This window comes from Puma concolor, chromosome C2 (genome assembly GCF_028749965.1).
Source record: "Puma concolor isolate L17-30 chromosome C2, mPumCon1.1.hap2, whole genome shotgun sequence".
In the NCBI taxonomy this organism is placed as follows: domain Eukaryota; kingdom Metazoa; phylum Chordata; class Mammalia; order Carnivora; family Felidae; genus Puma; species Puma concolor.
Window position 1 is genome coordinate 91,580,076 of NC_141675.1, and position 25,112 is coordinate 91,605,187.

At 43.0% G+C, this 25,112-nt stretch overlaps 1 protein-coding gene across 4 annotated transcripts in view; it reads right to left on the reverse strand.

The window, feature by feature from the left end:
- Positions 1-24,727, reverse strand: part of PARP14 (poly(ADP-ribose) polymerase family member 14) — a 46,099-nt gene extending 21,372 nt beyond the window's left edge. The window contains exons 1-8 of one of the 4 annotated variants that reach the window (XM_025912988.2): positions 24,466-24,718; positions 19,296-19,429; positions 18,502-18,535; positions 13,618-13,860; positions 10,177-10,413; positions 3,474-5,722; positions 2,320-2,556; positions 1,528-1,749 (exon numbers count right to left, since the gene is read on the reverse strand). In XM_025912988.2, coding sequence (XP_025768773.1) covers positions 1,528-1,749; positions 2,320-2,556; positions 3,474-5,722; positions 10,177-10,413; positions 13,618-13,860; positions 18,502-18,535; positions 19,296-19,429; positions 24,466-24,652 — 3,543 coding nt within the window. In that variant the 5' untranslated portion in view covers positions 24,653-24,718. Of the gene's footprint in view, positions 1-1,527; positions 1,750-2,319; positions 2,557-3,473; positions 5,723-10,169; positions 10,414-13,617; positions 13,861-16,394; positions 18,307-18,501; positions 18,536-19,295; positions 19,430-24,465 lie in introns of those variants that run through there. The other 3 variants (XM_086675246.1, XM_086675244.1, XM_086675247.1) reach the window with 3 other exon arrangements.
- Positions 24,728-25,112: the final 385 nt, after the last annotated feature.

Consider the following 25,112-nt stretch of genomic DNA (forward strand, 5'->3'; position numbering starts at 1 on the left):
TTATGAGAAAGATAGTCACATGGACAGAAACACTTTATTTTTTAACTTCTTATTTGTACCAGGAGAGGAACCATTAGGGGAGTAGTCCTCTCTGGGATAAGAGGCTGGTGTATGTATTCTAGAGTTAGTGAGCCTGTGAATTCCATTTCTTTTCCTGTTAGTGACACCATCAAATCATCACTTTATTTCTCCTTTTAATAAACAAGCAGGAGAGATTTTTGGGGGGGGGGGGGTAAATGAGTAACTTTTTTGCTAAAAGACTGATACAGTAGCTGGAGGGGGCCAGGGAAGACTATAGAGCCAGGGTCTCAGGCTCATGGGCCTCTAGGGAAGCTCCATGTGTAAAGGTGAACAGCCGGTTGAAAGACTTTCTACAACCGAAGGGGGTTCTGGTATTTCTAGTCCCAACTCTCCTACTCACATGGGGATGTGCTGAGTTCATTCTAACCCCACCTTTTAGTTGTATCTCATCCTGACATTCTCCTCATGTTATTTACAGGACTACAACTGTTTTTTCTCCTATTTAGAGGACTACAACTTTTATATTATGTACTAAGATTTCCATGTTCATATGGAAGGGAATCCTATAGATTAAAAGAGGATTAAGGGATGTCAGCTCCACTGCAATATATGGGCCTTAGTTGGATTCTGATTAAAACAAACAAGCTACAAAAACAAAATAAGGCCTTTATGAGACAATTGGAAATCTGAACATCGATTTGGTAATTGCTAAAATAATGAAATGATTTTCAATTTATTTTATGTGTGAAATAGCACTGTGGCCATGTTGCCTTTCAAAAAGAATCCTATTGTTTAAAATAAAATAAACACTGAATTGTTTATGGATAAAGTTATGTCTAGGATTTGCTCGAGAGACAAATACCATATGATTTCACTCATATGTGGAATTTAGGGGGAAAAAAAAGATGAACACATGGGAAGAGGGGGCGGGAAGAGAGGGAAACAAACCACAAGAGACTCTTAAGGATAGTCAACAAAAGGACGGTTGAGGGAGGGAGGTGGGGGGGGGGAAGGGCTAGATGGGTGATGGGTATACTAAGGAGGGCATTTGTTGTGATGAGCGCTGGGTGCTGTATGTAAGTGATGAACCACTAAATTCAATTCCTGAAACCAATATTTCACTTTATGGTAACTAAAATTTAAATTAAAAAGATAAATAAATAAAAAGAAAAAATAACATAGGAAGAGGGGAAATAAATAGAGATAGAAATGAAACATATTGGCCAGAGGTTGATAATTGTAATTGATGAGTGATGGGTACAGGGAATTCATTATACTATTTTGTCTACTTTCATTAATGCTTAAAAATTTCCTTAATAAGAAGTTAAATTTTTTTCCATATCCATAAATTTGCTTGAAATTTGCTGTGCTACAACTAGTCTACACTATTCCTTCACTTTCCCATGTATGGGAAATACATGGAAAAAACAACCTAATAGACCAAGAAGACATTTGAGAACATGAGGGCTCAGCTGCCAAAACAACCAGAAGTTAGTGAGATTGTACCTGAATATTTCCGTGATCACTCGGGTGCAGCAGAAAGTAAACCTCTTGTAAAGTTGTCAGTTGAGTCTTGCTACTAAATTTCAACACTTCTGAAATTATTAATTCAGCAAAAATGGTTTTAGGAAACCCCAAATTTCCTGTTCCTATGGCTGGAAATGCAATTGATTTCAAGGATAAGCTCTCAGTGATTTCCAAACATTTTCTGATTATGTCTCCCATGATCTGAAAGGCACAAAGCACAACTTTATGCATCTTTCCTAGAAGTGGGAGTCAGAACAAAAAGGACAAAAATTTAGCAACTTTGACCGTGATCTCTGTCTACTCCTCCGCTTTCAACAGAGGTGAAGGGCAGTCAAAAAAAGGAAAGAAGAGTATAGGAGTTGATGAGGAAAAGAAAAAGAGAATGTCAGAGGCCCTCCAAAAAGATCCAAACTTACTCAGCAATGAAGATAAGAAGCAGGGCAAAAACTGTTCTAATCCTTCATCCTCTTCCATTCTCCATGCCCTCGCCTTGCTATCCCCACTGAGGACGCGCCATTTTCCATACCTCTTAATGAGCCCCAATAATGACTGGGCGCTATAATCAATTTATATTATCAACCAGTCTTCAGAAGTCAGCTAGGGCTAAAACAAAACAAAACAAAACAAAACAAAACAAAACAAAACAAAACAAAACAAACAGCCCTAATGATAGAACCTGCTGAGAATGTGACAGAGAGGCAAGCTACATTACCCTGAGAGGAGGGTCCAGAGGGCTACCCAATTTCCTAGAGAACCTAACTCCTGGCCCACCTTGTATGAAGATGTGCTGTCATCTCTCCAGTTCGGAGCCACCACGTGAAGCACACGGCGGCAGTGCAGACTGTGTCCGCTGGTTTGGAGAACTGTGCCCATGCCAACAATTGCCATTTGTCCGACAACGTTCAATTCCTCCTGGAGCTTTGGCCCAGCTTTTGCCAGGAGGGCCTGAGAAAGGGGCCCTCTATTAAGCTCAAGATCCATGGGAATGGAGTTGACAAGAACATCAGCCTTAAAGAGAAAGCCAACAATTTGTCTCAGATGCTAACAAAAAGCATTCATCCAGGAGGACTATGTTTGAGCCACGTGCTTGGCACCATGAGGGGGAAACTAAGATGATTGATTTCAGAGGTTGAAATGCCATCCAAGGCAAAGGGTTACTAGAAGCTTATTTAATTAACACTCTAGGACAACAGAGAGCTGTCAAAAAGCAATATATAAATAGTATGGGGTCACTGAAGCAGCACAGAGGAAGTGACTTCTGGGGTCTAGAAAATGGGAATCCCTGCAGCAGGCAGAGGAAGACAGGACAGTCATCTGGGAGGGGGCCAGCATGAACATAAGCCCGGTACGTTTGAGCTGTGAGCAGATTGGTTGGACCTGATAGAGACTTTCTAAATCAGGCTAGATTAAGGCACCAAGAGAAGACAGGAGAGGGAATGTGACCAAGCGATGTTCACAGCTGCCCCGCATGGGTCACTGAGGAGTAACGTGGCTCACCCTGGTTCAGCGCCATTGACAAGATTCCTGTCCTCTGCCCGCATCAAATATTCTAATTTTTCTGTATCTGCTCTCTGTAAATTTGACAGGAAATTAACCTTAGATTTGCCAAAATATGACAGGTATAAAGGCACTGAAAAAGTATAAATGTGTAAGTGGTGAGGATAAGTGTAAATGTAAGATCTTCCTGTGGGTTTACACATTTACCGGAGACCTAGCGATCTGAATACACTTGCAGTCCCCACGGTTAACTGGCCAATCGCTGTTAGTAAATGCCTCAATGAAGCAGCCCAGTTTTCTGAGGAAACCGGTTTTGAGGCCGGGAGGGCAGGCATGGGATTCTTTCCCTGGATCCTAATCTTCCTTTGGCAACAGGCTAACTGGAGTCACAGCACCTTGGTGGGTGTTCTGTAGGTAGGGACACTCACCGTAGCACTCTGCACATCCCCTTTCACCAGCAGGAGCCTCAGATTTCCCTGGGACAATGACATTTGTCCGTTTCCATGAACTGTTATCAAGCTGGGCTGGACTGCTGCAGGTACACTGGGCAGCGAAGCGGCAACAGACAGGGAGTCTTCAAATACAGTTTTCACTGTCTCTGCAAAGGCCTCCACAGCCTTCTCTGCTGTATCCACAAGGTAAATCTCTTTCAAGGTATTTCCATCCTGGTTAAGCTGGAAGTTTTTCTTGATAGCCAAAACAATAGTCTTCACACACCGGGCTAAGGGAAAGCCAAAGACTCCAGAGCTGATAGCAGGGATGGCTATGGATCGGTACTTGTATTTTGCAGCCAAATGGAGACTTTCTTCTATAGCTTTCTTTAACTGGAGCACACACTTCAGGGCCTCATCTCCCTTCCACTTGGGCCCCACGGCATGAATCACATGCCGGTATGGGAGCTTTCCTGCTTTGGAGATGACGGCATGGCCAGGGGGGATCTTGCCCATCTTCTTCGCTATCTGGTCACAGTCTGCTTGGAGCTCAGGGCCAGCCGCTTTAGAAAGAGCAGCCGCTAGGCCTCCAGAGAGCTTCAGGTCCTCATTTGCAGTGCTCACCACCACTTCCACAGGAAACTGTGTCAAGTCGCCCCGTTGCACAATCAGAGAGACTCCAGGGGCCAGCTCTGCCCGAGAAGAGCACTTCTGTCCGTCAGTGCCACCTCCCTCTTTTTTCCCTCCATTTTCCTGTAGTTCAATGAAACATCCAAATAACCGTTTGACTTCACTTTTATAATACTGTGCTTTCTCCTGGAAGAACTGGCTGACTCCTGGCTTATCAATATGGATGCTTTCAACACAGATGGATTCCCAGGCTTGCTTGATGATGTGCATGCCGTCCAGGACTTTAGCCTTTGGGCCAATTAGTAAAATGCCTTTTTTTTTATTCTCAGCATTGAAAATTACTTGAACATTTGTCTTCTTTATCTTTTGCCAGAATGGCTTTTTTTCTATCTTCAAATAATCAATGATTATGGAAGGCTCTATTTCAACCAATCTCTCTATTTTCGTGTGTTCTTCCACAAAGTCAAAAAGCAAGCTATGGGTTTCATTCACTTCTCTCACACAGCCTGCAATGATAACCTCAGCTTTGGTTCCTGAAGTTAACTCATCGATTATTACAGTCTTTGACGAGGAATTATGTTTCTTACACAATCTGCGAGTGAGCCCTTTCCATTTCTTGCCATTAAGAATGTCCTTGTCCTCAATGTCTATGCGCTTAGAACTTAAGGCACTGACCATTTGCTTTTCAGCATCTAATAGGACTTCAGAGAAATAGCTGGTTAGAAGAACAGCTGTACCCTCTAGCTCATAAACAGCAAGAATTTTCTGTGCTATAAAAAGAGACTTAGAGAATTCTGCACAGTCTACTTTTTGCAAAAATTGGAAAATCTCGGGGGGAAGCTGGATGTTTTTTTGAGCCATGGTGTACATCTTTTTCTGTATTTCACACTTTGCTTTATACACATCTGTGCGGAGTCCTTTGAAGCTCATGTGTTGAGAAGCTTCATCATAAGACATCTCCATCTCTGGGCACTCAGTGTGGAGACGCTCCAGGATGCCACTGTGACACAAAAGAGAATACCTTCCTGGAGCAATGGCCACTTTTTCCTTTACACTTTGCTCTTCTTTTTTAATTTTTTGAGTTGTACTTTCTATTAATTCCTTGATTTGTGGCTCAATGTTCTGTACATCCTCTGATTTCCCCACTAAGGTTACAACCCCCATAAGTGTATCAAATTCAGTCAAAATCCTGTCGTCTTCTAAACTATTTTTTATGGTGTCCCACACTATGGGATCCACTTTCAATGGGGTGACTTTATATTTAGACCTGATGCTAGAGAATGCTGTGGAAACATCTTTCCGCCAAGTCCTGATCCTTAGTCTACCTAGACTGAATAATGTGGTTGCAGGTCTGATGGTAACTTCACCACTGAGTTCGGACCACATTAGTTCAGAGTGACAATGCCTCACTTCATCATTTATCTCATCCATCAGATGGTGCTTTTTCTTCAAGAATCTCCATAAGGGAAGATCTAACGATTCTCTGAATGGTGCTGGAAGCTTAATCAGAGGTTTCTCCTTTCCGTACAAGGCCGTGCCCAAAGAGGCATAGTACGGAAACACAGAGAGCGGCATATTACTGAGGTCAAGTTTCTTGGTCATGATGGTGTGTAACACTTAAAAGGAAAGAAACAAATAAAGTAATCCCAGAGTAATGTATTTCAAGTGAAAAAAAATTTTTTTTCTATTAGAGAAAAAAAAGCCTAGTGTTTGTAGAACTTTGATGTTATAACATGCTATTAAAAAGCACGTTATTATGCTCAAATATAAATAGATTTGTATTAATACTGCATAGGTATCCCTTGTTTAATGGCATACTTTCTGCCATTAAAGATCACCCTATGGTGAAATTCTGCTAAGCAAATTCTATCTTCTTTTTATTTTATTTTATTTTTAAGTAATCTCTACACCCATCGTAGGTCTCAAACTTACAGCCCTGAGATCAAGAGTCGCGTGCCCCATTGAGTGAGCCAGCCAGGCACCCCTCTATTTTCTGTTTTCTGGTAACACTGATATATCACCACCAGATTAACAAATAGATAAGAATTTGTTCACAAGTATGGGGGCAATGTTTGGTCCCAGTGTAAAGAATGTTCTGGTGCTGAAAGCAAAACTCATGTAAGAATCATGCTATTTGCTGCTTCTTATACAGTCTCACAATTTTAGGCTTCATACATGATTTAGATTCCGTTAATACCTCTAAGAGGGGGAGCATAATAATAATTACCATAGCTTACCATGTGTCAGACACCATTTTAAGTGCTTTACATATATGTATTTATTTAATCCTCACAATAACCCTTTGAGATAGAGACACTATTATTATCATCCCTATTTACAAATGATAAAACTGAGGCTAGGAAAGGTTAGAGAACTCAAATAGGGTCATCTAATATTAGTATTATCTGAGCTAAGATTTGAGCCAGTGTCTAACTCTCAAGCCAATGCTCCTGCTCCTTTACCAGAGGTTCCAAAGAGGATCACCTCCTAGTCATTAGAAAGCCCAACCCCAAGGATTCTGATTCCGTAGGTTCTGAACCTCCCCTTGTCCCTGCTATGACCCCCTCTCCTGCCACTTCTACTGGGACAGTTCCTAGGTGGGATATGTGTGTGTGTGTGCGTATGGGCGGGTACTCTTCTTCCCAAAGCCCCTCTTCATTTTGTGTTAGTTATTAGATGGGCACAAGAGGTCTAAGAAGGAAGGGAATTAGAATGAACTCCAGTAACAAGTTGAATTAAAATAGCATCCTTGTAGAAAAGTGTTAAAAATAATTTCCCCTTGTGCATGATTGTCTCTTAGGCCTGGAGCCAGACATCATGAAAAGGATGTGGCCTTCAGAGGTCATTACACATAATATGAACTTCCCAACATGGCTTTGTGCAGGATCCAAGCCTGGGCAGGATCACTAACGTGATCAAAAAGACAGGAAATAACAAGCATTGGCAAGGATGTGGAGAAAAAGGAACCTTCATGTACTGTTGGTAGGAATGTAAATTGGTGAAGCCAATGTGGAAAACAGTATTGAGATTCCTCAAAACATAAAACATAGAAAGACCAGATAGTCCAGTAATTCTACTACTGGGTATTTACTGAAACCAAACAAAAAAAAAACACCCCTACTAATTAAAAAGATACATGTACCACTATGTTTATGGCAGCATTATTTACAATAGCCAAGATATGGAAACAACCTAAGTGGCCACTGACAGATGAAGGGATTAAGAAGATGTGATTATACACACACACACACACACACACACACACACACACACACACACACGATGGAATATTAATTAGCCGTAAAAAACAATGAGCTCTTGCCATTTGTGACAACACGGACGGACCTAGAGGGTATTGTGCTAAGTGAAATAAGTCAGAGAAAGACAAATACCATACGATTTCACTTTTATGTAGAATCTAAAAAACAAAACAAATGGGAGCACCTAGGTGGCTCATGTCATGATCACCTAGGTGGCTCATGTGAATTGGAGCCCCACATCAGGCTCTCTTCTGTCCCCCTCTCTCTGCCCCTCCCTTGCTTGTACTCTCCCAAAAATAAATACTTGAAAAACAAAACAAATGAACAAACAAGCAGACCCATAAATACAGAGAACAAAAAGCTGATGATTGCCAAGGGGAAGTGGGTTGGAGGATGGGCAAAATGGATAAAGGGGAGTGGGAGATACATTCCAGCTATGGAATCAGTAAGTCACAGGGATGAAAGGTATAGCCTAGGGAATGCAGTCAGTGATATTGCGATAGCCCTGTATGGTGACAGTAGCTACACCATACAGTGAGCAGAGGATAAGGTATAGAGTTGTCGAATCCCTATGTTGAACATCTAAACCTAATGTAACATTGTGTGTCAACTATATTTCAATAAAAAATATATTTAAAATAATAAAGTAATAAAGTAATTTGCCCAAGATCACAAAGCTAATAAGCATCAAAGCCAGGATCTGTCTGACCCAAAAATCATCACGGATGACTCCTTATTGTGGCTTAAATTCTCCACCCTGTTTCCTTCTCTGTACAAGAAAAAGTAACTATATGTAAGTTATTACTAGGATTCAGTGAAATACTGTGATAGAAAATACAGCAAAAGATCTCACCTATAACAGGTATTCAATAAGAGTTCCTTCTCTTAAGGGGCACCTGGATGTCTTGGTTGGTTAGGCATCCAACTCTTGGTTTTGACTCAGGCCATGATCTCATGGTTCATGAGTTGGGCTTTGTGCTGGCAATGCAGAGCCTGCTTGGAATTCTTGGTCTCTGCCCCTCCCTGCTCACTCTCTCTCTCAAAACAAATAAATAAACATTTTTTTAAAAGTCTGGAACAGTTCCCCTCTCCTTAAAAAAAAAAAAAAAAAGAGTTCCTTTCCTTAAGATTTTGTGAATCAGGCTTTGTAAAATTGAACAAAATAATTTTAGAGTAAGTGCCTTACTTATTCCTCTTAAATAATCTGCATAAAATGTAGACTGCTAAGTAAATTATCCTTTTAATCCAGCTTTAGCTACAGTTTGCCTCATTACTAATAACCTGTTGTAAGTGGTGAGATGGCCCATAAGAAAAATTAATGGTATAGGTGAGCGGGAGATTAGGAAAGAGTGGAGAATTTAAGAGCATAGATTAGGGTCCAGTCTAGCCATGTTCAAACCCTGGCTCTATCACGTACTAGCTGTGTAACCTTGGTCAAGTTATTTGACGTTTCTCTGCTGCAGTTCCTCATTTGTAAAATAGGAATCACAGTAATAGCAATGCCCATAAAGCAGTGCCTGTGAATGTATTTTGTAGCACCTTGCAGAGTTATGCAAATGTAAGTCATCATCACGAGAAGGAGAAGCCAGAGAAAGAAAGGGAAGATCAGTATATCTCAGACCACAGAGAACACAGAGTTTGTGGGTTTAGAGGAAAAGGCATGGTCAACACAGTCAGACAGCATCAAGAGGTCAGGGTGAAGGGGAACCTCTAAGAGTACCCTGCTGTTCACAGATGCAGCTCTGCATAAAGTAACCCAGATTAAGCAGTTCCTGTTATTAGCCGTACAGAATGTAATGTAGACATTCTGAGGACACAGTCAACTGCCCAAGCCTTCAAGAGGTTGGAAGCCCCACCATAAACTGGGAAGTTAACTTCTAGAGTAGACAGCTGTTAATCTCAAGCCCAGGCTCAGGGAGATTTAAAGAAATTGTGACAGAAGCTCCTCTTTTGTCCCCTTGTCCAAGGAATACTAGGACTTTCATTCCATTTTAATCTAAACCATACCTTCACCCGTTTCCCTAACTCATCAAAGCCCAAGGGAGCTTCCTTCCCCTATGCTCATGAAGCAGTTTATCTTCAGTGGGTGGAATATTACGTGATCCTGTCTCATGCTCCCCCTGGTAATCCCAAACTCACTGTTCCTTCTTTCCCTAAAATGTCTGACCCCCTAATTCCTACTCCTCAGCCTTCACCTCTGAACATCAAGTGGAATCTCTGCGCTGACTTTGCACATGCCTCGGAAAACTGGCAATCTAACATCCACAAAACCCTCCCAAGTGTTTCCCTGAGATTCAGCTGGACATGGTTTTCACAGGGTTGCTGCAAAGAACTATCCAGCAGGCATCCAATGGATCCCACTAACCACCCCTATTAATTTCTGAATGATGATACTGACAGGTGAAAGGGAAGTAGTGATACTTTATAGGAACTGTATGTGTTTCTGAGCATTTCTTTACCTAATCTTGTGGAAATTAACTTGAAAATTTCTACCAAGTATACAGCTAAAACACAGATCACCTCTTCTTTAATACAGTATTTCAAAGATTCTAAGAATTATGTATTTTCCATTATAGGTAGAGACTCATGAGAGAATCTCCTTATGTCTTCAGCATTGCTTCTCTAATGTTTAAATCACTGGGCCCATTAACCGTGATATCCCAGATGAATGGGATTACTAATTGGATTTCCAATGAAATTTATGAATAAAAAATAACATGCATCAGAACTCAACTGATAACTATTAAGATCCGCTAAAATGGTTTAGATTATGTCAGGTAGGTTTATAATGTCAAGCTCATAGATATTACCTTTTTTGTCAAAAAACTCAATCAGAGCTGAACTCTCTTCAGGCAAACATTGAATCCTGGCAATTCTTCCTCCTCCATTTAGAGGATTTTCAAATAAACATTTCAAATTATAGTCATCAGCCCCAGGTGGCAGGTTTTCAACCCTGATTGTTTTCGTCACTTCCAGAAGTCGTGGAGAAAGTTGAAGTTGTTTCACTGAATGGTGCCCAGCACAATCATCAACAAATTTCACAGCATCTACAAATCAAAATTAATCAATCGATCAATCAGAAAATTATGATTATATCTTTATATTATACAGAAGAAACTGTCTGAATACTAGTTGAGATAAAGGAGATAGGTAAACACTCAATTTTTAGATGCAATATTTTATTTTTTTTTTTTAAATTTTTTTTTTTTTCCAACGTTTTTTTTTTTTTATTTATTTTTGGGACAGAGAGAGACAGAGCATGAACGGGGGAGGGGCAGAGAGAGAGGGAGACACAGAATCGGAAACAGGCTCCAGGCTCTGAGCCATCAGCCCAGAGCCCGACGCGGGGCTCGAACTCACGGACCGCGAGATCGTGACCTGGCTGAAGTCGGACGCTTAACCGACTGCGCCACCCAGGCGCCCCTGCAATATTTTATTTTTATATGAGGATTTACATGCTTAAAACTCCTGGTCTCTGAACAGCGATACACATATGAATGTTTTACCTGGATTACTGCCACTGAGCTGTGTCCCTGCTTCCAGTTACAGCCCTCCCCCACCCCACTTGACATCCTACCCCTACAATACAAATCTGTCTACAATACAAATCGTCTCATTTCACTTCTTTCTCAAGTCCTACAATGGCTCCCCATTACCTGTAGGCAGCAAGCGTCAGTTCACACTCCTCAGCTAGGCTAAAAATGCCCTTGTTTGGCTATTTGAATCTAAACTAATTTCCAAACATCACCTCTGGTTATTCTCTGCCATTCGTTTTATTTTCCATACTGCCAAAAAACCTAGTCATTATTTTGACAACCCCATTCCCTTTTGCCTCCATATATACAATTTCCTATGCCTGAAATGCCCTTCTCTGATTTAAAAAAAATATATATCCTTGTCCTATTCCTCCTTCAGGACTCAGCCTGATTATCTCTTTGAAATTCATAGATATTGATGGTGGACCCACAATGTGACAGGTACTCTGCTAGGATCTGGGGATAAAGAAATGAGTGTAACAAGTCCTTGAAAGTTCACCACCTAGGAGGGAAGGAATCTTGAAAGCAAACAAAGGACCTATTGTAGGATCAGATGAGGCACCAAGACAAATACAGGGAATCCCGCAAGGATCCCCAGAGAAAGTGGATGCTGATCTGAATTCTGAAAGATAAAGAAGAGACTAGCAGACAGATAAGGGGAGGAAACATTTCAGGCAGAGAGAAGAGCAGTGGCAGGAAACAACAGTGTACCAGGGACCCGGCAGACTGGGATCACTGGAGTATAAACTTCATAGGCAAGCAAGGCAAAACCAAGCCACCTTGTTTGGGTTCCTCTTCCTCCCATTCCCCACAGCCTGCTGCTCATGGCTTCACCTCTTGCATCTGCCATTTTTCATTTACATATGGGTCTCCAACTCCATATGAGGTCCTCAAGAGCAGGAACCAAGAATTATTCATCTCTGTACCCATAGCACCTAGCCTGGCACATAGTAGATATTTAAGAGTTTTGATTAATGAACAAAAGCAGGGCCATTTAGTTTTACCTTTATAAGAAATAATTATAAATTTGATATAAGAATAGCTCTTTCTTGAATCCTTATCATGTCTTAGATACTATATTAAGAGCTTTGCAAACATTATCTCATTTAATCCTCTTAGAAATCATATCAGGTAGCTACTACTTTCTCCATTTTACAGATAAGAAAAGTAAAGCACAGAGGGTAGTAACTCAGACAACCTCAGATAAGCGGTCAAATGTTGGAGCTAGAGTTCTGACTTCGTGACCTGTGCTCTTATTTAACCATTCTACTACCATGGCCACGGAATAGCGAAGGCTTGGAATTGGGAAATTTTCTTGTCCTTCTGAAGACGACTCCTCCCACAGACCTTGAAAAGCATTCATTTCCTGCATCCCATGCACTTACCCTCCCGCCTACGTGATGACCATGAAAGTACTAAGGAAATATATTGTAAAGGAGATAAGTGAACAGGGCTGCCTGGGTTCAAATCCAAGAATTTATTAGCATCCTGGCACCTCTGTCTCCTCAACTGTAAAATGAGGAATAATAATAATGATCTCAAAAGGTTGTTGAGGAGCTCAGTTGGTTAAGCATCCGATTCTTGATTTTGGCTCAGGTCATGACCTCCTGGTTTGTGAGCTCGAGCCCCACGTCAGGCTCCACACTGACAGTGTGAAGCCTACCTGGGATTCTCTCTCTCTTCCTTTCTCTGCCCCTAGACCCCTCTCTCAAAGTAAATAAACTTTAGAAAAAAAAAGGTTGTTGAAAAGAAGAAATAAATACATGTACTGAGCTTACCATAGTACCTGACTTACAGTATCACTATATGACTGCCTGCTATTATTATTACCTTCCAATAAGTCCAGTTTGGTAACACGTATCAATATTTACTTCTCCCAATAAGATAACACATGTGAAAATGCTGACTCCTCTGCCTGGAATCACTTTAATTTTTTTCTTTTAATGTTTGTTTATTTCAAGAGAGAGAGCATGAGTGGGGGAAGGGCAGAGGGAGAGGGAGAAGAAGAGAGAGAATCCCAAGCAAGCTCTGTGCTGTCAGCCCGAAGTGGGACTGGATCTCACAAACCAGGAGATCATGACCTGAGCTGAAATCAAGAGTCGGACGTTTAACTGACTGAGCCACCCAGGTGGAATCACTTTTATTTTTTTATTTTTTATTTTTTTTTCAACGTTTATTTATTTTTGGGACAGACAGAGCATGAACAGGGGAGGGGCAGAGAGAGAGGGAGACACAGAATCAGGAACAGGCTCCAGGCTCCGAGCCATCAGCCCAGAGCCTGACGCGGGGCTCAAACTCACGGACCGCGAGATCGTGACCTGGCTGAAGTCAGACGCTTAACCGACTGCGCCACCCAGGAGCCCCTGGAATCACTTTTAGTAACCTTAGACTTTAGATTTCTATTTGGGTGTGTTGTCTCTGTCTCTGTCCCTCTCTCTCTCTCTTACACACACACACACACACACACACACACACACACACACACACACACACACACCACTCATACACTAAAGTCTGATTTACTGTATATATCAGAATTTAGTTTTAAAACAAAGTTGCTTCTCTTTCAAAATAAAAAAGCATCGATATTAACTTGGAGTCCTCTCCTTCTAGCTACTGGAAAGAGTCCACCTTTCAAAGACATTAGCTGGATGTCTCAAATCCCAAAGTGTGGTGCAAAGAAAGATTGGTAAATACAGCATCACTTGATCTTACCTATACATTTTTGAAAGGTAACTACAGCAACATCAAAATCTCGTATTACTTCCACCTGAAAATCATCATTGGACAGGCCACTTATGTTCTCCACTAGCAAGGTTAACATTATACCAGTTACATTTGCCTTGAGATTTTCAAATGCAACCAAAGAGGAAATATTTTCACATTCTTCTGAGGTATCTTCCACTTTTTCTGATCTTCTGTTGAGAGAAAGTTTTGTATCCAATTCTTCGGACACATCTGCTTTTAGAAGGACAAAGATACAAGATGTTATATTAATCTACCATGATCTTAGAAAAGTAAATTATCTTTTTTTTTTTTTAATTTTTTTTCAACGTTTTTATTTATTTTTGGGACAGAGAGAGACAGAGCATGAACGGGGGAGGGGCAGAGAGAGAGGGAGACACAGAATCGGAAACAGGCTCCAGGCTCCGAGCCATCAGCCCAGAGCCTGACGCGGGGCTCGAACTCACGGACCGCGAGATCGTGACCTGGCTGAAGCCGGACGCTTAACCAACTGCGCCACCCAGGCGCCCCGCAAAGTAAATTATCTTAAGACACTGTCCTCTTTCCTTCTCATTCTCTTGGCTAACTCAAACAGATTTTAGAAAGCTTTTTGCTTAATGTAATTAAAAGTAAAATGGAGCAGGGCACCTGGGTGGCTCAGTTGGTTGAGTGTGCAACTTCGGCTCAGGTCATGATCTCACAGTTCATGAGTTTGAATCCCGCATCTGGCTCTGTCCTGACAGCTCGGAGCCTGGAGCCTGCTTCAGATTTGGTGTCTCCCTCTCTGCCCCTCCCCCACTCATGCGCGCGCGCGCGCGCGCGCTCTCTCTCTGTCTCTCTCTCAAAAATAAGTAAACATTAAAATTTTTTAAATAAATTAAATGGAGTACTTAACAGTCTATTGTTATTATTAAGTTTGATTTTATTATATCCTTTCCTGCCTTGTCTCTCTGAGGAACCTGCCTTTTGTAGTATTTGACACATGCTTCTATCAAGCACCTTATTATAGTTATTGAAGTCAGCTTCTCAAAAGCAAGGGATATATTTATTCATCCTGTATTGCTGGCACATAGTATATTCTTGAGGTTCAATAGCATTTGCTAAATTGGAGATTTACTGCTCGGGCCACTGGAGGAAAGCGAGAATATCTTATGATGCCCATGTAACACGTTATGCTCTGAAAAGTATTAAGTTTTCATCACCGAAGAGAAAAAAAGGATACTTGCTGAGTGACCAAGGAAGACACATAGAAAGTAAAATTGCCTAGAGAGCTGTATGTATATGTCAAGCTCACTGAACAGCAATCACCCCAGCCAGCTTGTTCCTCTCCGCTGTTGGCCCTAAGTGAGTTCCATCTCTGCATCAGGTCAGTCTCACTCAGACCTCACTCACTCACTGCAGCATGATGTGTATAAGATCTTTAGACGTTCTGTGAGTGACTATTCAGTTGGGGCCCTTATTACATTCAAGGCACTAGAGGTGTACAGAGGGATACATACACAAAACATGAGATAAGGAACTTACAGATTTTTCTCATGGAGGCATACAAGAAAAATGACAAAAGGAACCGACATTTGTAAAGGTTTATTATGACAGAGTAAAATGCTCTGTGCTCACCAAATCCATTTTGTTTTCTCTCTGAGCAACATTTCCCAGACGTCCCACAGTCAAGCTCATGTGGCTAATGGGATACGTGTGGAAGTGTGAACTGTACTTCCAAGCCCGGCCAGTCCAAATCTCTTTTATGTGACTCTCCATTCTCCCTTGCAGTGACTTTGGAGGCCACATATCAATAGTAATATTGTCAAAAGATGGAAGGAATCTGGGATTCCTGAATGACTGTGAAGCAGTCTAGACTCCCCCACTCCCCAGCTGCCAACTATATCGAGCTATGATTTAGGAGGTTGTTTGTTACCCCAGTCGGATCACCCTCACACATACTCCTGTTACACGCTAGATGTAACACCACACACACATATACACATTCATGACAAGTAAAAATTGGCTTGAGGATTCAATAATAACATAAATTATCTTTCAATGAGACAGATGTCATGAAGCAGGAGGACTGCTGAGCTGGGGATGAGGTTGCCTGAATTCAAGCCCTGACTCAGCCACTCTTTAGCCATGTGACCTCAGGCATGTCTCTTTACAAAATGAAGAGTATTGGATTAACCGAATGGTTAGAGCCTTTCCAGAGACATAAGCTTCTACGACTATTAGAAGCTCCATCACAAGAGAGGCTTGAGGCTTGGTTAACTGCCAAATAAAGAGCATCAACAATCCATCCAGGAGTCCGAGAGAGAAAGAATGGGACTGGGCTGCCTTGGAAAGCCTTCAGAGCAAAGGGGAGGCTGAGTGGATCTTGAAAGCTCTCTAGAGTGTAGGTAGAGAGAAATGGGATGGAAGGGGTCGTGAGCAATAGAAGTAGAGGCAGGGTGCTGTGACTGCCCCAAACTACTTAGGAAAAGGTGAACTGACTGATGAAGCTCAAGGAGCACTTGTGTGCAGACAAAAGTGAGGCCAAAAAAAATCGTCTTTGTCCAGAATGTGGTGTGGACTTTATCTTGCAGTTGGTAGTAAGAGTGAGTTGTGGAAGGTTTCTGTGATAAGGGTGACAGGATATTCAGCAATAGTACAAAGGGCTGGTCAGATTTCAGGGGAAGGACATCAGAGAGACCCCAGATACAGGGCACTCCTGCCATGCTGGATTTGTGAGGTAATAATGGGAGTCTGGCATAAGGGAGGGACAGATGAGGAAAACTTACATTGATCGTCTCTGTGACCGATGTCTGTGAAGGCTTAAAGAGGAGAGACGACTGAAGTTTCTAGTAGCTGACGGGCAGACTGGTTGTGTACTTCAAGAGAAATAAGGTAGCCGGAAAGGGTAGGAGGAGGAAGATGACACAGGTAGCTTCAGACAAGGTGGCTCTCACATATTTTCCAACAGGAAGATCAGACACAAGGTCTGGAATTTAGAAGAGTCCAGGCTGGAAATATAGATTTGAAAAAGCCAGAGTTTGCTGACCACAAGGGCCAGTGTTTCTCTGCTCTTGCGTGTCTCTCTTCTACAGGTTCTTCCAACTGCTGGTTTCCACCTTTCAGACCCAGCCCAACTCTGCTTCGCCGGGAATTGAATATTAGCTCAGGGCTCACATCCCCTGGTGTTGGTGTGTGGTTTGATTGACCTATCCTTACTCTGCCAACTGCTTGTCCATCTCCAACTTCAGGATTTCGTGCATGCCCCATGCACTCTCAAGGCAGCATTCTCCGTTCTTATCGTTCCTGAAATACGGGACCTATTAGGGAACCACCCTCCACCGTGATTTTGCTCGTTCTGAAAACTATACCATCCCAATTAATTTCAAGAGTCCTAGCCTTAGGCTCACTGTTAGGATTCAGTGTGGAGTAACCATTCAACAAAGGACCTCCTCTTATGTCTCTTAAAGGGGACCATTAAGTATTTTGTCAAAGACTGCCCAACTTCCTGGCTGGTGACTATCATTAGAGTCTGGGTCATGTAAAAACAGGCTAGCCAATGAGTCTAAAATCTCCAGTATGATGAAAATTCCACTGGTGGGTGGGGCTGGATGGCTCTTCCTTATACTTACTCACTTATACTAGGGGTTATAAGTGAATCTGAAATAGTGCTGACAAATCAGTTAAGACACAGTGAGGGTAAAATCTATGAAACCGTAAGAAACACAGACTCGATTAATTCTAGACCCAGGAAGTGGTACAGATATAAATGTACCAGTATAAAACCACTTCCTGGTCTAAAATTGAGTTTGAGGGTACAACACATAAGGCATTTTCCAAGAATAGATAAAGATTTAGGGGGTCACAATGAACACCAGGAGTTGTGTAAGCCAGTTCCATATCTGAAGAATAGAAAGCAGGAATTACTCCAAACAGACAAAAAAAATTCCTATCTTATAAGAATCATGAGCTTCTAAGAAAACCATGCATCCTAGATTCTATAGTTTAATAGCATGTTAGATGAAAACAATCTATACATCCCTATCCAGTCGGTTTGCCAAGTAAAGGCAGCCCTCAGCTTAGTGCTATTTTCAAAAGAGAAGGTTGCAAACCTCTAAACATGTTCTCAAGACAATTTCAATTTTAGAGGACAATAATTTATACATTTTTTGGAATTCCTTTTGCCTAAGATTTGGGTATATACATCATTTTATCTCTCTTACTCAGCCATTCAGCATAGGTCCTCATCCCTCCCCTTTATAACAGCATGCTTAGCCAGGAAAACTAATTGCTTCTTTAGTAACTGGCAGGTGGTCCTACAGGCCAACATCCGGACACAGGTGAAGCAGCAGGATCCACAACAGCTGCTAGGTTGCAGCCCGTTTCCTACAGCAGATGGGATGAAAAGAGCTGCTGCTGGTCTGGGGGGTGCTGCACTCACATCCTGCACCCAGCACTTAGAAGCCTTTGTCCACCCTCCTGTTGTGGCTCCAGAGGACAGCACCCTCCACACTCAGTGCTCAGAAACGGACTTAGCCACATACGGCACCCACTGACACATCATGTCTTTGCTTCTTGATGGGCTCTAAAGGTTGGCTTATCACCATCTCCCAGGCACCTCTTTGCTTCCCTTCAATTGCAAGGTGTCTCCCAGTCCCCACAGAGAAAGCTGTTTCCATGCTTCTACCTGAGCCCTAAGATCTCAGGGGGTTTCCCCGATGCTCACCCTGAGAACAACTGGCCGAGAGTATGTAGATAAGGCAGCCTGAGGCGTCTCTAAGCTGAGCACACCCTGCTTTGTGAAGTCAAGAAGAGAAGGATGACCCCTGCAGGTGCCATCTGTAATGAAAGCAAAACTGCTGGCGAAGGCCACCTGTCTCAGTTCTTTGACCTTACCTGGTTCTTTGACATGTTCTTTGCCTTCCGGTTCCTGAAATCCAATAGACAATAGAGTAGCATCAATAAATTACTAATAATTTCTTTACATTGAGAAACTGTCCCTGGGGACTGGCCCGGAGGCGTAGGGTCAATAGAAACAATAATAAAAAGCTCTAGCAATTATGCTGTTGAATGCACTTCGTGTGTAGTGTTCTATCTACTTGGTCCAAAATCATTGGTCAAATGAGTCACAAATAACAGAAATTCCAATTAACACCAAGCGTTTGGGGTATGGAGTGGGCCCTAAATCTTTTCCCCCATTTAACATGTATTGAGTGTTTGCTATTAACCAGCACCGGGACAGATGCTTTACAGAGGTTGTCTCTTTAATCCTCACAACAATCCAACAAGGTAGATACTATGACTATCCCATTTGACAGTCAAGGAAATAGTACATGCAGTATGGATCACTGTCCCCTCAAAGTGATGTAAAGATAAAGCAAACAGAGCAAGTTCCAGGTTAAAAGCACCCAGGACAAACAAACCCAAAAATTTATACCTTCAAACCACCCTTATTACAATCTGAAAATTCTGACTTTTCCGAAAGTGCCTAAAATCAAACAAAAAGCGCCCCCTCCTTCATTATTCCATAACTACCTCATGACCACTCTCACTCCCTCCACATCTGTAAGGTGCTTTCTACTCCAATTTGATTTATACTTCTCATCCCACCGTATTCCCCATGTTGTGATTCCCTTCCCACACACCTCGGCAGAACATCCTACTTCCCTTTTACTCATGTTTTGACTTACCTTTGTTGGAATTTCCCCCTCAAAGGCATCCTGGACCTTGTCTGGGGCTGTGGGCAACTGGACAGTTAACTTGAATGTTCCTTTTCCTGGCCATATTAACTCATGGTTCTTTTTCTCCAGAACTTTTTGCCGAACTGAAGTTAAAAAAAAAAACTGTCAAGAAATTTTTATTCACAAAATTACTCCATGATTTCCAGAGGGTTTCATCATCATCATTCAATGATGATTGATTGGGTCATTTTCCCAAGCGAGTCCTTGTGTGGTGAAAAGAGGAAAAGTTTAGCAAGTAGACATGGATTTCAATTCCATCTTTATACCTACTTTTTTTTTTTTAACCTTGGGCATGTTCTTTAATAAGTCTTACTTACACAGCCTCAGTCTCTTGTCTATAAGAAGTTATTAATGAAGACTGTCTTGTACAAGTGTTGTGTGTTAAAAAACATTATAAAGAACTTAGTTCAGTACCTGATGTTCAGTAGGCACTCAGAAAGGTAGCAATATTTATTCCACAAGTGAAGGAAAGTAATCAAAGCATGCCTCATGGTGAGCCAGTGAAGATTGGGTGCTGGGACATGGCATGATGACAGCTGTGTTTTAGGAAGGCGACTTGAGTGACTATGAGCAGAATGGCCAAGTGCCTAGTGCAAAAGATGTTTCACTCAGTTCTTTAACCTGTGATAAGAGCCTCACATCCAGTAATAAAAGGAGTAGAAAAGAAGGGAGGGGAGAGATTAAAAAAAAAAATAGAATTAGCATTCCAGGCAGCTGGGCTGTAGTGAAAAAACTGACCAATGAACATAGGAGTCCAAAGACTTGGATTCAAATTCCAACTCTGCCAAAAACTAGATGAGTGACATTGAGAAAATATCTTAACTTCTTGAGTCTGTTTCCTCCCTTAAAGCAGTGCCTGTGAATGAATTTTGTAACACCCACAAGAGTTATGCAAATGTAGGTTATAATTATGAGGAACGGCCAGAGAGAGAAAAGGAAAATCTGTACCTAAGGCCACAGAAAATAGGGAATGAGTGACTTTAGAGGAGAGGAGATGTGGTCAAAATAGTTAGATGGCGCAAAGAGGTCAGGGTGAAGGGGAACCTTTGAAAGTGCCCTATTACTCACAGATGTAGCTCTGACATGAATGTTGGGCTACCATGTTGTATTCTAATGTGGATGGTCTGAGAGGCCAAGGATATAGGGAGTCAGTAAGAGGAGCTTGAATAACTTTCCCACCTCACGTATCCATGAAGGGGTAGGAGAAGTGAGGCCTTAACTGGATACTAACTTGGAAAACAAGCCCCGGGGCGCCTGGGTGGCTCAGTCGGTTAAGTGGCCGACTTCGGCTCAGGTCATGATCTCGCGGTCCATGAGTTCGAGCCCCGCGTCGGGCTCTGTGCTGACAGCTCAGAGCCTGGAGCCTGTTTCAGATTCTGTGTCTCCCTCTCTCTGACCCTCCCCCGTTCATGCTCTGTCTCTCTCTGTCTCAAAAATAAATAAACGTTAAAAAAAATATATTAAAAAAAAAAAAAAAGAAAACAAGCCCCATTAACAACATGAGAAGGAATGCTAGACTCTAATTTCGCTCTTTATCAGGCAGAAGAGATTTTCACACGGATTCTTAAGGGGCTGTCCTAAGCTAGAGTGAGGACTGAGGACTGGATAAGACCCCTGAAGCCTTAGAACAAGCCAAGTTTTATAAGCCAAGTTGTCTAGAGTCGTGGGCTTCTGTGATGCATTCCTTTTATTATTCCTTAGACTTTGGTAGAGTCCTATCTAGGCATCTAAATGCCAAAGCCTGTTCTCAGATTGTGCACAATATGTACGGCACCATTATTTCAAGAGAGCAGGCAGGAGCAATATCAGTAAGTGATCTGCAACAAGGAGAGGTGAATCTGGGAGGAAAAAGAGCTGAAACTCTGATGTCCAGCCACCCTTACCCCCTGTGGACAACCTCCCTTCTGCACTAACTTCAGACCACCTACATTTAATTTACTTAAGGAGACGGGTTTCCTTACCCCAAAGAGACTGAAAATAATCAGGAGCCAAATTATGACCAGAAAGAATGATAAATGCACACATCTGAAACACGGATTAAAATCATATTAGTCAATTTATACTTGATGTTTCAGAAATTGAGTGAACTATTTACAAGTAAGATACAGCAGGGTGCCTGGGTGGCTCAGTTAGATAAGCATCCAGCTCTGATTTCGGCTCAAGTCATGGTCTTGCAGTTGGTGGGTTCGAGCCTCACATCAGGGTCAGCTCCTCGTTGTCAGCTTGGGATTCTCATTCTCTCCTCTCTCTCCCTCTCTCTCTGTCCTTCCCCTGCTCATGTGAGCGTGCGCACACACACACACACACACACACACACACACACACACACACACTCTCTCTCTCTCTCTCAAAATAAATAAACTTAAAATAAATAAACAAACAAATAAAAGTAAGATATAGCTTCCGAATACTTCTGTTTGCTATGCATTAATTTCTATAGAGAAGTGCTGTTCGGTTCATTCTTATTATGTGAATTATATGGATAAAGTTGTGCTACACTGTGGGCCTATACCTGTTGAAGCCAGTTCCTAGAGTGGAGGGTGGAGGGAATTCCTGCAAAAGAAAGAACACCCGGAGGACCCACTAGGGTGGGTCAACCATTGTTGGCAAATTTCTGATAACCTGTTACAGAGGCAATGGTTCCTCTGGTAGGAAACTGAAACTGAATAGGAACCCTCCCCCTCCCCCCAACCACCCAGGGTCTTTGTCCATAAAAGGTTTTGAGTTGTACTAAGTCTGAGTTGTCTGTTTCAGAGGGGCCGCTACTGTAGCCTGGGGATGGAGGTAGGGGTAGTGGGCTGGGCAATGTGAGGAAAGAAGCCTGGCCGGGACACTGAAACCATTTCTGTTTTCAGGGCTGGAAGAGAATGGTTATCGACACAAAACCGTATTTTGCACTGTTGATATTTTTATGCCATTTGTACTTTCTTTTTTATGCCATTTGTACTTTCTGTAATCACATTCATTCAGGGTTGTCAACAAACAACAGGGTTTCTCAAACTTTAGCACACCAGGGGCACCTGGGGTGCTGTTTAAATGTGCAGATTCCCGCTGACCCAAACCCAGGTTTCCTAAATCTCTAAGAGAGAGCTGGGACTGTGTCTGTTTAGCCTGCTGTAAGTCAGATGCAGAGGTCTGTGGCCCCAATTTGAACTACTCACGAGGATAACGGGATTCTAAAGGAGAAGGAAGAAGGGTCCCTAAGGGCCAGGCTCATATGGTGTGGACAGTTGTAATCAAAGTGGTAAAACTCCTTGAGGAAAATGAAACCCAGGGGACATGGCTTACATTGCACAGTTGCCCTCTCAGCATTCTTTGGTGAAATTAATCCTTGGAAAACTTGGTACTTTGTATTCATAAGGGCTGTGAGCCTAACAGATCTCCTGTCCCCTACCTGCCTCGCCTTTTACACACTTAGTTGTGGACCCCTCTTCTCTCTGGGTTTCATTCTTTCCTTTTTGGATCTCTGCCTAGAGCATTCCAATTTCTCACATGTAAGCCTCATTGCCTCTCCTCTGGATCAAATACTTGTCCAAATCCAGCGACAGGAAGCTGGAAGCAGGGGTTGTCCACATCATTTCCTATGAGAGTCCAAAGGAAAAAGCAAATGCTCTGGGAACAACAGGTCACAAGCCTCTCAGTATAGACCCGGTAGTGTTTTGAACAAGCAGATTGGTGGGTGCTTATCTGCACCCTTTCCTAAGGGTGACAACAAACCGGAGGAGGACGAACTCAGCCACTCAGCTGCCTGTGGGGAGGAAGCTTCCCACCCACAAAGCTCAAAACTCCCAACCCAGATCAACTCAGAATGTCACCCCTACCCCCAGGCCAAGGACCACCATGAAACCAAGGGAAGAGGTACCAACGCACCCTCAACAAAGATTCTGCGTGCGGATCAGCAGCACACAGCCTTCTCTCTCCAATAACTTTCTATATTTACACCCAATGTGATTTTAGGCAGCACTTTTGCCCCCAAGTGACCCCAGAAACACTGGGAGAAAATCCCTATGACTCCTCACCTAAAAAAATAACTGAAGAAAACAGACTGTCTCTCTCCCTCCCTCTCTCTCAGAGCATTGACCTCAGTTACCAAATCCAGAATACCACACAAATACGTATCTTCCATCCCCAGGCTGATTTTCATTGTTCAAGGACTCGCTTGTCCTCACCTAGAATATTGCATTACTCTCCTAAAAGTTCAGATTTCCAAGCTCTCTCCCAAAAGAAGTCAAAGTACTTATTTTCAACCAAATTTATCTCCTGAAAGTATATTTGGACATGCCTCTCCCCTGCCAAGGGGGTGGAGGGCGTTCCTACTCTTTATGGTATCCTACAAGGCCCCCTACCATCTCAACTTTCTGTTAGCCTGAATTTCCTGCCCACCGTTTCATAAGAAGGAGGTTTAATAACAGAAGGCCTAAGATTTTTAAAATACAGGTGTCTCCTTCATGACCTTATGAAATTTCCCAGACCCCACGTGTTATTTTAGGACCCAGTCTGCAGACCTTGCTTGTACACAGGGATTAGTAGACTCGCTCGCTACTCAAGCCAAACCTCCCAGAGAGCGCCATGCATGTTGCCTGAAGATGCCTTGTGCTTTTCTGCCCCCTGCACTGCAGCCCACGTGCTCCCATCTGAAGAGCCTTCCCCAATATTCTTCCTATCAGGAATTGAACTGGCTCTCAGGAATCAGTTTACATGTGATTCTCCCCGGAAGCTTTCTCTTCCCTTAAAATTGTGCTCCCATTAACCTCTGGAGTTCTAGAACAGCTGCTTTAATAGGAAGGGAAAAACTGCAATGGACTTGCAACTCTGCCACCAACACACTATGTACCCTTGTAAAGTGAGGTGAATAAAGCAGCCTGTCAACTCCTTTCTGTTTCTCCGTGCTACGTGTTGAACTCACTTGCGCGGTTCTGCCGCCACCTTCAGGCAACACCGGGAGCGCCTAGAAGCACAGCGCCCCTCGCGCGCTCTTCGTCGGTCCGGCAGCCCCTCGCCCTCCCTCATGGCTGCTGCTGGAGCCGGGAGGATTCTCCCGCTGCAGGCCCCAAGCCCAAGTTTACCCTGGGGAAAGACCCTGGTTGTCCCATCTCACACCCATCCGTCGCGCTCTCACCGTCCTCTCGATGGAAGAACACTAGGAAGAGCCCCGGCCTGCCCGGTTCCTGGCGGACCTCACACTCCCCGCCTCCCGATCTCTTCGGGCTCTGGAAGTACATCTGCAACTTGGTGCTCAGGTTCTTCGGGGGGTCGGGGCCCCAGGACCCTTCGACCAACAGCGGGACGGAGCCTGACACAGCCATGGTCAGCTCCGCTAGCCTGCCTCTGCCGCCCGACCCACCCCAGCAGAGGGCGGCTGGTTTTGCCCCTTTCGGTTTCGTTTCCCAGAAGACTCCTCCCTGTCTTTAGTTTTTGGCCTTTGGCTTTGAACAGCTGTCCCAGGATTGAACTACTTACCGCCGCCCACCCAGTTCTTCACCTTCAGCTCTGGCCCACAGCAAGTGCTGGGCATCGCCACTCCAAGCATCTGGTCTTCCTCCATTTGTGCACCTGCGTCCCAAAGCTCGGGCACTGTGTGCCACTCACCCAAGTCACAGCCGAAACCAGCATCTTTGAGTCATGCACAATACCTTTTGCAAACAGAAAGCTTCACTTTTTCTGGAGGCCAGCATTTTACGAGAAAATAGAATGTATTGGCAAACTGTGACTCTTTAAAATGTGTAATGAAGTCCCCAAATAGGCCCCAAACAAATCATAAGAATT